Here is a 12,031-nt window from a genome sequence, read left to right on the forward strand (position 1 = left end):
GGTTGCAATCTGTGTCACGGATCGGAACGGAGCAGGGTGACCAAATGCAGCTTGGACCAGGGTTTATTGAAGGAAAAAGGTAGTTGGAAGGGGAACAAACTATCAGAACCGGCAAACTGACATAACTTAACGGACCGACCGACAGACTGGCTAACCGAAACAGAACTGACAAAGACAGGACCCAAAACAACCAAGAACAATCAAACGCGAAGACATCGACGACCCGACCGGAGTGAGGGGCAGACAGGACTTAAATACAAGACAGGTAACAAGCGGGAGGTGACTGTGATTACATTGATTGAGGTAACACGGGAGGGGAGGGGCGATGCGAACAGAAACCATGGCAACATAGACATAATAATGCACACCGTGAGGGATTATGATGTATCTTTTTTTAATGACCATGCAAGATTTTAATGACATAGTAAGGCTTCAAAAGAAATTATTAAATAAAATAAAATACAATTATTTGAATAAATCACAAAACTTGTCTTACTTAATAAATATTGGATCACCCAGGCTGACTTGTTGCTTTGGAAAAAAGCAACCCTTGAAGTTCATTACTCCTAGTTTAGTTAGATAATCAAGATGCAACAGGAAGTTCACACTGGAGGCTGGAAGACAAATTGTTATATCGTTGCGGAAACCTTGGCTCAATTTCAGATTAGGGGAAATCATTCAGAATGATTTGGTGTTCTTCCTATTTTGAACTTTACATCTTAATCTAGTATATTGTATTCGACACAAGAAGAATTTGGGTGTTTTGTTTCTTTACATAAAATGTACCAAATAGGAAGAATATCCAAATATTCTGTCTATTAATCCCCCAATGGTGAAATTTGTAAATATCATGGCCAATGGATACACAAGATCAGCAATGTTCAAATATTAAACACTCTGCCTTGAAAAATCTCAATAATTTAATGATGCAGATGTATTAGAAAAAGAAAGAGAAAAAGAATCCAACGCTCTCTTGTTGATCCTAATAACAGGACTGTCAACACTCGGGTTGATCTTGCATCTTCTTAAAGCATGTCTGACAAAATCAAACAAAATGGTTGAGGGCAACAGTTCTGATTAGCTCCATTTTATGTGCAAAGGTTTCCTGGTTAAGTACAAAGGTTTTAATGGCTGAGCAAGGATCTTGGGTTGAACTCAGGAGATCCCTCGATAACAGGCCTTTGAATCTATGTTCAAACATGTCGCAGATAATCGTGTCTGAAGTTTAGCATCCTCTGTGGCCAATCTGCTCCTCTGTAGTCCCAAGTATTTCCTAAAGTGTATCAATACATCTGGATGGCCAGCAGATATCGTGTTTGGATTGCTCCAAAAGTCATCATTAAAGACTTGATGGAACTCCCTTTCCTGTAAGGATATCACAGATTTTCTTTTTTTTTTTAACACAACATAGCACGGCAGGGTTATCTGTAAATAACACATTATCAGAGATTGGTACTCTGGTACTAGAAACAGGACAAAAGTTGTTCTTCAACCACTTCTGAAAGAGGGCGGGCGAACGGGTAAGAAGATGCCATGTCTTCCGCAGCGCCCCCTGGCGGCACCAAAGCATTCATCACGCGATTGGACAAGGCAACGATAATAGCAAATCTCTGTCTCCCTCTGCTGCCCAAAAACGGAATTATATTAAAAGCCCAAATTACAATCATAACTATGGAAATAGAAATCTTTCCGAATGAATTATTTTCTCAATCATTAATGATTTTTGTTGTTGATGTGTAGTATATGCAAAAGAACAGAAATACAACAGTACATGGTCAAACCTCATTGATTGTAATTTGGCTTTAATTGTGGAACGATATACAACAGTAAAGCACAATTGTCATAACAGTCAGCTAAAAAAAAGCATGTTCACACTATAAAAAATTCATTATGAACAAGCATTGTACTGATTAGCTGAACAAAACTTATTTATTCCTCCGATCCTGAGATCTACTCAGGATCACTACACATCTAATCATTATAATCATTAAAGTGCTCAAATAAGACCCCTATGATTGACTGAGCTTGATCACAATTCCTGTGATCGAGTCTTCACAATCAAAAGTGCTGGCTCGTGTAATTTGAACTATATAGTAGCATTGGGACTGTTTTGTGTGTCTTTTCATTTGAATACATACAGTATACATGTGTACAAAGCACAGTTGTCTGCTGCTGTAACCATATGAACAGACTTTGGTGCAGACTAGTTCCTGGGTCAAGCTCCTCCAGTCTTCAAAGGTGGTTCAGTGCAGATGTGGCCCATTAAAAGTTCCAAGGTTTGTGCCGTAGGGGCGACTTTGTGCCAGCTTCACATAATGAAGACAAGAGAGAGCAGAGAGCCGATCACAACGATGATGCTGTTGTAGATGGGCCCACTGGACGCTCCGGTGTAGTACTCCATATCTCCAGAGCCCTCTGGCTCGTATGCAGGACCGGGTCCATAGCCACCACTGTGTCGGGGGTAGCCGTAACCTCCTCCGTAGCCCCCATATCCCCCATAGCCTCCGTACCCTCCGCCGTACCCATAACCGGGGCGGCTCAAGGCGGAGCCCAGCATGGCTCCTCCAATGGCCCCCGCTGCTGCGGCGCCGGCTACTTTACCCGCACTGGGCCCACTGCTCCTAGGAGGGGCCGGTCTATAGGATGGCCTCCGGCCACCAAAGCCGCCCCTGAAGCCTCCGCCACGACGGGCCTCCGAGCTAGGGGTCAGAGAGGCTAAGAGCAGCACACACATGGTCACCGTCAGGGTCACTTTTTGTAGCCGGAACATGATTGGTTCACCTGGAACAACACAGTACAGTGAAAAATAAAGTCTAAGTGTATAGTTAGGCATATCGTATCCATAATAATGAATAATGAATGACCACTAATTTAGAAAATGTTAATTTGACCTAGGTCAGAAATAGACACACAAGATGTTCTGAGCACAGCTTTGTTATTTTTACCATGCTGATTATTGAAGAGCTCCTCCTCTTAATCCTTCTAAATGGAGACGCACTTTTTATGGAAGCTTTCATAATCCTCAGTTCCTAACATTGCTTTCTGGTCAGTGCCCTTGTGCTATGACATATAAAGATGTCAACAATGTTCGTAATGCAAATAATGTTGCCTGTTACAATCTAAGAACAGGAAGACAAGTGAAAACTGAGTGACATTTTGTTCTATGGTTCACCCACTCACAGACTTGTTCCTAATTTAAACTGGTAATAATCCAATTAGTGTAGGTCAGTCATAACAAGGCGAGAACTTTCTAACACAAACAAATGTGATGTAATCTGAATCGATGACGCACACCAAACTGTGCCAAAATGTAGTCAATCAACATCTAAAAATGTTGTAATCAAAATAGACACACTCTGGGAACAACTGACGAGACCACTGCAAAATTGAACAGGACAAATATGTGGACATTAACATTAAAAATGACTTTGTGGCCCATGCTGCTCGCCGCAATCACAAAAAGTTTTTTTTTTTTTTTTAAATAAAAAAAAAAAAAAGACAAAAACACATCAAGGACTTATTGGCAAATACTTTTGCAGTGGTATCTTAATATTTTTTCCAAGGCTCATCTCAAAACAGCGGATTCTAGAAATATTTTCTTCATAATATTTAGTAGTATATTAGTAGATTCATTCAGAGGACCAATTCCTATATGAAAAATAATTTTGATCATTCCGCTATTTTTAATTTTTCAAAATGATAAATTTGGGATTTCATTGACTAATCATCAAATTACAACAAAAACTGAACGAGTGAATTATACGAGTTCCCCCACACTATTCAAATGCTATAAAGTGTTCTTACCTGCTTGGTGTTTTATCAAGAAATCAAACCCCTTCTAGTGTTTCTCTCCTCCAGTATCTGAAAAGCACCAATTGTGTGTACGTGTGTCGCTGTGCGCACGCAGCAGTCTGCGGTGTGTTTCAGTGTCAGCCACTTCTCCTTCAGATGATCCCGTCGAGGGGATCATCATCACGTCCCTCATTGGCTGGCTGAGTGGTAATCTGTTTTGGACTTGAACACCTGATGATCTAATTTTGAATCAATGCTCCAATAAGGCAAGTAAAACATCTTATGTGCTTGACTAAGAGGATATTGCGGTCAGTTTGAGGAATGTTAGATGAGTGGTGGGCAAAGTACGGCCCGTGGACCATGTACGGGCAGCTTGGCCTTTCATCCGGCCCACTGTGCTTGATATTATGGCTTATAACAACATTAAATATACTTTTTAGGAATCGAATTATTGGCTGACTTTCAATGAACACTTATGGCATAACCACTGGGCTACAGAAAATGCAAGGACGATGGATAACGCACCCCACTATTTGCGGAAATACAGTATCAACATATATTAACCACCCACGTTTGTCTTATCTTTCTCCAATTTCATTTTAATTAAATTACAATCATTATTCCACACCAGCAGCCCTTCATTTTCATGAGTTCTTCACATTATTTCATAACTTCTGAAGAAGTCATCCAAAAAAAAAAAAGCAGTCAAAAGAAGTCGAAAACAAAAGCATGCACATTCTCAGAATGACATACAAACATTGGCATGGAAAGTACTACACAGTACACGACGGCTCATGAAGAAAACGACAAGATCACTAAAAGACATCCTATGTGAGTAACAGTGAGTGCAGCGGACGCAGCGTTGCCGAGGTGAGCCGATATTAATTCGGTGCCAGACGACACAACATGACGTCGCCTGTCTGTGTGCCGCTCGACTCTCTCACTGACCTACTTCCACTCGAGCGGGGCGTGCAAGTTGTGTGGATGGCGCACACAAGCAGTCTTGAGTTGTGCACCGGGCTTAAAGTCTTTTTGCTGTGCTTTCGATATATCAACATGACATTCATATCCTTTACGTGGGATGTGCGTGTTGTCTGTGACCAATGATGATTTGTAGACGTACCTGTGAGTTGAGGGTGAACCACTTGACCACTCGTAGTAGGGGACAAAAAGGATCCCAGTGCATCGTGGACACAAAAGGAGGCCTTTGTTCTCGCTGTCTAATTTTTACTTTAGGGAAAAAAAGTTATTTGTTTGTGCTTGGTGAGGTTTTTTTCGCAGGCACTTGACTAAAAGCATGACCTGATGCTTGTGCTTTAAATGAACTTTTAACATGAGACAATCAATGCACAATGGCCGAGTGGCTAAAAAGTCTTGGTCGCAGTTGAGAGGTCAGGCAGGGTCATTAAGGCCTCTCAATTGAAAGTCAATGTTTGTTTGTCAAAAGGTGTCTCGTGACAGTCCAGGGTGTGACCCAAAGTCAGCTATAGTCTCCAGCTCACTTGTGACCCGAACGAGGACAATAGAAAACGGATGACTGGCCAATGTAACCTTCTGTCTCCGTCATCCAAAGCGCACATATCGAGATGGCGTCCTCGCTTGGTGTCTTGTGCGTTTGAAGCTTGGAGTCGTCCGACACGTTTGACGTGATGCTGGTGGCAGCTGGTGTTCACATACATGCGGGGCCTTCCGGAAGACAGCCGAGCTGCTTTTCGATGATACAACGCAAGACGTTGTACCTGCGCAAGTCAAACAGTAATGAACAAAGAAAATCGGTGTGTAAAATGTTACTTCATTCTCCACACTGTGGATATTTTGACAAATGCATGTCACAAAATGTTATTAACACATGCTCCTTTTTTATTTTTTGATATTGTGACAAAAAATATATTCTTTAATAAACCAACGTAAATGGAAACAAACTCTCATACCTTCTTCTTAGCTTCTGCACCTCTCTATCCTCCTCCTCCTTCAGCTTGGTGATGAAGCTCTGCAGCACCGGCATCTCAAACTTGATATACTGCGCCACCTAGTGGAGTGGAGGAGAGCACACGCACATGAGTGAGCTGAAAAGATGCCAGGCTTGTCGGTGGTGTGTGTGTGTGTGGAGAGATGCTTACATCATATGTTACTTCTTCTCCCAGGTCTTCCTCCATGAGGAACAGTTTGCACACCTGCTCACACGGACCCTGCATGACTCTCCAAACCAAAGGGAAGTCACTGCGCTTCAGCTTCACTCGCTCTGATAAAACACACACGCACACAAACTTATTAAAAATTGTGCAATTTTAAATGCATTTGGGAGGATTTACAACAGGGAACTGGCAACCCATACTCAGAGTGGACCTCGCTAAAACAAATGTACTGTACAACATCACTCAAAGTCAGCCGACGAGTGCTATAGAAATGGATGTTTGTCGATTTCATGAGGCGTAAGTGTATCCAAAAAAGAAGAGGCTAATGCGGGTATAGTGAGAGTGCTTACGGCTCACCTCCACTAGCATGCGCCAGGTAGAGCGCAAAGTCGTCTGGGCTGTTTTCAATCTTAAACTTGTTGAGGAGAACTCTCAACACCTGAGGCGTCGTCATGCAGCTGTTGATGCGAACGTTGGTCACCGAGCCGAAAGCAGGCGTGAATACGGCTGTCTGAGACACACGAATACGACACGACAAACATATGAGTCTTGAATCTTGAGGTGAGCCAAAACATTAACCATCATTGTGCCTTCCTCACCTTGTGGTTGTAGAAGTGTCCATTGATGGAGAAGCGATGGCGTCGGATCTTCCTCTGGTCGCTGGGGGAGCGTCGGTGGATGCGCCTTAGAACCCCGGCGTCGCTCTTGGTTCTGAGGAGCTGAGCTGAGCTCTCACTGTCCTCTGTTGGGTCAACGGGAGGGAGGCAATCACATCACAGTTGTTTCTTCATCGGACTGCTGAGGAGGACATTCACCTTCAGCATGCTCCTCCATCACACCGTTGTCTTCCGATTGGTTGGCAGGTGCCGTCACTTCCACAGTGGGCGGAGTCTCGGGTGGCTTTTGTTCACCGTCTGCGTTGTTTGGGGAGCTGTAAGGAAGTCGCAAATTACTCATTATACATTTCTCTATTTTCTTAAATGACTTGTCAATAATTCAAATTACAAACAACAATAGTTATTATATGATTCAAACGCAATATTTTACACACGTAAGGATTTTGTTCGACTGTATATTTATTGCAACCAATGATTCATTCAGTATACAGCTGGAGCAAATATGAAGGTATTTTGGCAGCGTTGACCTTCAACGTGAACATTTCCGGTCATTGATTGGTAACCTGATCAGCGTGCACTTCTCACCCTTGACTGTCCAGAATGCAACCCGAGTGCCAGGACGTAGAAGAAGGAGGGGGACGGATGCGCTCGTGGTCGTCCTGCATCTGCAGCCTGATTGGTCGCCGCAGGCCCCAAAAGATGTTCAGCAGGCCCTCTACAATCAGCTCCCCCTCTTCCTGTTAGGGGGAAATCAATCAATTACTCACCACCGGATCGAAGGACTGTCGGGCCACGAATGTAAAATGTCTGACGATACAGACCTCTCTGTGCCTGAGCTGTAAATTCTGTCCTTCATAGTAGAGGTTGTATGTTTTCAAATGCGAGAGGAGCGTTGCCCTGGAGACAGAGATGGTCATATCTCAGCTCAGCACCCCGCTCGAGCATCTTTGGCTGGATTTACGCTACATAAAGAGGAACCTTGTGTGGAATTGGAAACTTTCAAGGTTGGAATCTTCTCAAATATGGATCCAAATTGGCCACTTTTAAGATGCAGTAAATCCAGCCTTTGTCATCATAAATGAGTGGCTTACTTGCTGATGAACTTGTTTTCTCCGACCTGAACCCCATTGTGAGTGCCATCCATGGTCACGCTGCATGAGAGGAGCTGAGGACAGAAACAAAAGAGGTGCTCCATCATTAGCAGACAAAGAGCACAAAAGAAGCAAAAGACAAGATTTATTGATTGGCAACTTGGACTTCCACTGCTCATTCCAACATGTCACTTCCTTCTCTGCATTTTCTGTGTTCGAGCCAGCATAGAAAAAGAAGCTCAACAGGTGCAGGGACACGTGCTAAGACAAATTCTTCTTGCAGCTGCTCCCACAAAGACACATGCAGCCAGCAGATGAAGAATTAAAGACATATAAGCTTAAAATACTGCAGTCTAGTGGAAAGCTGGCATGAGTATGTTTCAAAATGTTTTTTCCGCAGCACAGGTCAAAAAGGGCAATAGTTTGAACAGCTGTCATGAGATGCAGCCGATGAATCCTCCGTATGGTGTCGAGACCAAATCACAAGGTTTTCATTCCCTCACAAGCCTAACGTTTGCCTGTCAACCAAAAGCGGAAAGTGAGCCCGCTTCTGTGATGTGAACGCCACCGATGGATCTAGAAAAAACAGCCGTGTGTTAACAAGCAATATTCTGAGCACACCGTCGTTTTTCTTTTGAAATGGAAATTGGTACTGGCGCTATTTTGGGTCCTTTCTCTGAAATGGTCTCCTCAGTGCACTGTGGTTATGAAGGCGTGTGTGTTTGTGAGTTTTGTCTCAAGAGAGCAAAAGCAAGCATTCAAAGGGAAGCGAGAGCGTATAAAGGAAGTGCTCCCTTTCCGTTGTATCACTTCCTCCTTTGCTGGCCCAGTCACACAGGAAGCTGACACGGGGCCAAGATTTCCTCAATCCAACGGTGATGAATTAGCACCCACACCCACAGATTATCCACACACACACAAACAGATGCTACATAATCTAAACCTGTCAATCAATTATGGGAATTGGATTAAGTATAAAAAAGCAATCAATTATGGGAATTGGATTAAATATTAAAAAGCATTCATCTGGGGGCTATCAATATTCCAGGTCTTGGTATGTCACACCTCAACGGGTGGCGTCAAGCTACAAAATGGAGGTGATTAATGGAGGTGACTTGAATAGAGCAGCTGCAACCAAGGACAGTTGTGGACTGAGACAGTGATATACTTCATGTAACCTCGACAACAGGATCAGCTCAAGATAGCTGCTTTTTAACCTCGAGGCCATCTTGACAAGTCAAGTATGTGCTTAATGCAAGCTTTCTTTCAGATTGCCATCACTAAAAGCGATGAGGTTAAACAACGTTTCCGATTGTTTGCTTCGACTATATCTCCCTTCCGTGAGACATGAGATGGCAAATCAGAGGTTTGAATGGACAGTTCTGGAGGGTGAATTCCCTCGTGGCTCATTACGGCATCAGCCAGTCGGTTCCTGCACACTTTACCACTTTTCGACATCACCCACTTCTCCTCAGCAGAAGCCTGTCTACAAGCAGATACAATTCATATTTTTTCCCAGACTCATCCAAACACTCGTTTTGTGTGATAGAGAAAGAGCTCAACTCATTCCATGTAATTAAAACTCATGACCACAATCTCCTGGCCTCCAACTCCCCTCCACCCTGGTTTCAAAACGACAAACACACATGCCTGCTTGTTTTTCTTTCTTTCTTTTTTTTTTTTTTTACTACTAAGGGTCCTTTTTAGTGAGATGAATAGCTTTTAAAACCCTCCTACCGACCCCTTTAACCCTCCCAACTCTACAGATCGCCTCCATTGTCATTCGTGTCATAGCAACCCAGAAACATTGAACCAAAAATATAGTTCCTTCTGCTTCTCATTAGACATGGCAGGGGCCATTTAAAGCTTGGCAGGCATGAAAGAGAGATTAGGTCATGAAAAAAAGATTCGAGCACAGCAGCACAAATCTACTTGAAACTCAGCACCACAATGTCGTTGAACTTATATTGGATACCACTGAACCACGATGCCTCTCATGTCTTGTGAATAAGTGCATAAAAATTCATCTAGGTTCTCCAAGTCTATACAATCACTACTATCATAGCTCTGCAAACCCGATTGTGTTGCTCGGCAACTTTGCATCATCATATATGAGGGAGGGGGGCTGAGAACATATCATCAAAGTGCAAGAGGGGCTGGCTAAATAAGTGACATCCCTGTTCTCAAGACGTTGGTTTGCAATTCTCTTTACTCACTTCATTTGGTGGTTCAAAATCATCTAGTAAGGATCAACGACATAGCTCATATATAATAAAACATTTTAAGTAAAATTTACAGTATATATATTTTTAAACTTACGTATGAGGAGTTGTAACCTTACTGCTTATTATTACATAACCAGTCAGTTTGATCTTGCACCAAGGTTTAGACGTAGCCCACACTTAATGACGATTGCACTACGATAGCATACCTTAACGAGTTATTGCATCGTATGATTTAAAACATGAAATGGTGAGGGTAAAAAACAAAACAAAAAAAAGCACGTTTAAAGCACTCGATCATACAACGCACACAATGGATGCCGCAGTGATGACATTAAAGAGCATCTTACCACAAACTACGACGACGTTGTCGGCTGCGTCAAAAGATTCGCTTCGCTCCTTTCACATGCGTTTTGGTGCGAGTCGCCGGTTGAACCGAAGGAAGCTCCCCCCTCGGTTTGTCCGCCCACGATCGCCTTTTTTTCCCGGTCTGCCCGCGTTGTGGTGCTCAGACTTGGACAGAGCGAGAGCATCTGTCGTGGAGGGCGGCGGAACTCGCTCGCACCTCCCTGGCAGCCAATCAACGCGCGGGGCCCCCCAATGAGTCTATTGTGCACCAGACTTGGTCACACTTGAATGAAAGCCTCTTGGAACAATGGAGGAGTCGAGCTGCCAAATAGTGAACCCTCCACACACACACACACACACGTGGTTTACAAACTAAGCGCTGGTTCCTTGAGATGAATGTCAAATGAGTCAAAGAAAACATGTAACGTGGCTTTCAGCTAGCTTGGCTTTTAAGTTCAATGATTTTAATAAACCAAACAGATGAGATAGTTGTGCGGGAACGCCGTCATTTGCAAGCTACATTTTAATATATCCTCCATGAAATTGTAATTCTAATGGTCATCAGTCTCACGGTCACGTGATTATGACGTAACTGAACTGCTTCCTACGCGCATACAGTGATCCCTCGCTACTTCGTGTTTCGTTTGTCGCGGCTTCATTACATGGTGGATTTTTTTCCCCCAAATTAAAAAAAACATTTAAAAGTCAAAATAAAACTTATAAATTGAGGAAACATGTGTCTAACCTTTAGGACAGTGAAGTATTGCTCCAAATGTTCGTTTACATTCCTTTAGAAGTCCGTTTTCGCGTGTTAGCACGATCGCGAATTCCCGTTAGCCTGCCCAGTACTTCGCGGATTTCTCATATCGGGGGTGGTTTTTGGAACCAATTATCCGCGATAAACGAGGGATTACTGTACTTAGATGTTTTTTTGCCATGTTAATCTTATCTGTCCAGGACATTCCGAATTAGACTGGTTGATGTTAACTGTTATAGTACATACATAATTTGTAATGGCAGCTGGCAAGCATATGAACAATAACACACATGTACACACAGAAAAAAAAAGTTGAACCAGTATTGACAGTATTTGCCATACTGTACAATTTTTATTTATTGAGAGAGTTGGGCCGTTGTTGAAAACGGGCCCATTTATTTTGGGAATTTCTCACAACTACTCCATCAGCATAGTGACATAAAATTCTCATTAATTTGTCATGAAGCAATAACTGGATCCTAATGATTTCAAATGAATAGATTGCAGATTTGCATATATATGAAAGCAGAGGGCAGCACATAGATTTATCTTTTTGTATAAAATGAAAACAAAGTAAACCATCATACATTCTGTGACATCTTAAATAGTATTAAGAACAAAAAAAACATTTTGGTTGCTACAATTATTTTTCACAATTTTCAAGTCTATTAAAGTTAAATATGTATGTAATCTATTCTCTAAATTTGCCTCATCCTTTGATTTTTGGTCGTGTTATAACAAAAATGAAAGCAACTTTAGGTGTATTAAAAAAAAAAAAGACAAAAACGTCCTAACGTACAATCAAAACATGACATGGAGTAGGATGAAATATGCATTTAGTCGTTTTCCTCTTTAAATGAAAGTATAACAACCATGCACTTTTCAGCATGATTAAAAGTTATGATTTCTCTTACAAATATTTACTTGCAAAAAAAGGTATGTATAAAAAGGAAAAAAAACACAAACACAGTCACAAAAATATACAAGTAGTAGTACTCCAAAAGATTTTTGTACAAGTATCTCCTTCATAATAACTGAAAGAGACTGCTGTCTTTGTGTGCTTCTGGCC

At 42.2% G+C, this 12,031-nt stretch overlaps 1 protein-coding gene across 1 annotated transcript; it reads right to left on the reverse strand.

The window, feature by feature from the left end:
* Positions 1–1,785: 1,785 nt before the first annotated feature.
* On the reverse strand, positions 1,786–10,505 carry rassf2a (Ras association domain family member 2a). Its single transcript, XM_061279897.1, has 11 exons — positions 10,208–10,505; positions 7,636–7,709; positions 7,366–7,441; positions 7,130–7,281; positions 6,743–6,858; positions 6,527–6,669; positions 6,285–6,438; positions 5,913–6,034; positions 5,724–5,821; positions 3,805–5,531; positions 1,786–2,781 (listed from the first exon to the last, which is right to left on the reverse strand). The coding sequence occupies exons 2-10, from the start codon at positions 7,686–7,688 to the stop codon at positions 5,462–5,464; spliced, it is 984 nt and encodes a 327-aa protein (XP_061135881.1). The 5' UTR covers positions 7,689–7,709; positions 10,208–10,505; the 3' UTR covers positions 1,786–2,781; positions 3,805–5,461.
* Positions 10,506–12,031: the final 1,526 nt, after the last annotated feature.

Source organism: Syngnathus typhle, linkage group LG5, assembly GCF_033458585.1.
Source record: "Syngnathus typhle isolate RoL2023-S1 ecotype Sweden linkage group LG5, RoL_Styp_1.0, whole genome shotgun sequence".
Taxonomy (NCBI): Eukaryota; Metazoa; Chordata; class Actinopteri; order Syngnathiformes; family Syngnathidae; genus Syngnathus; species Syngnathus typhle.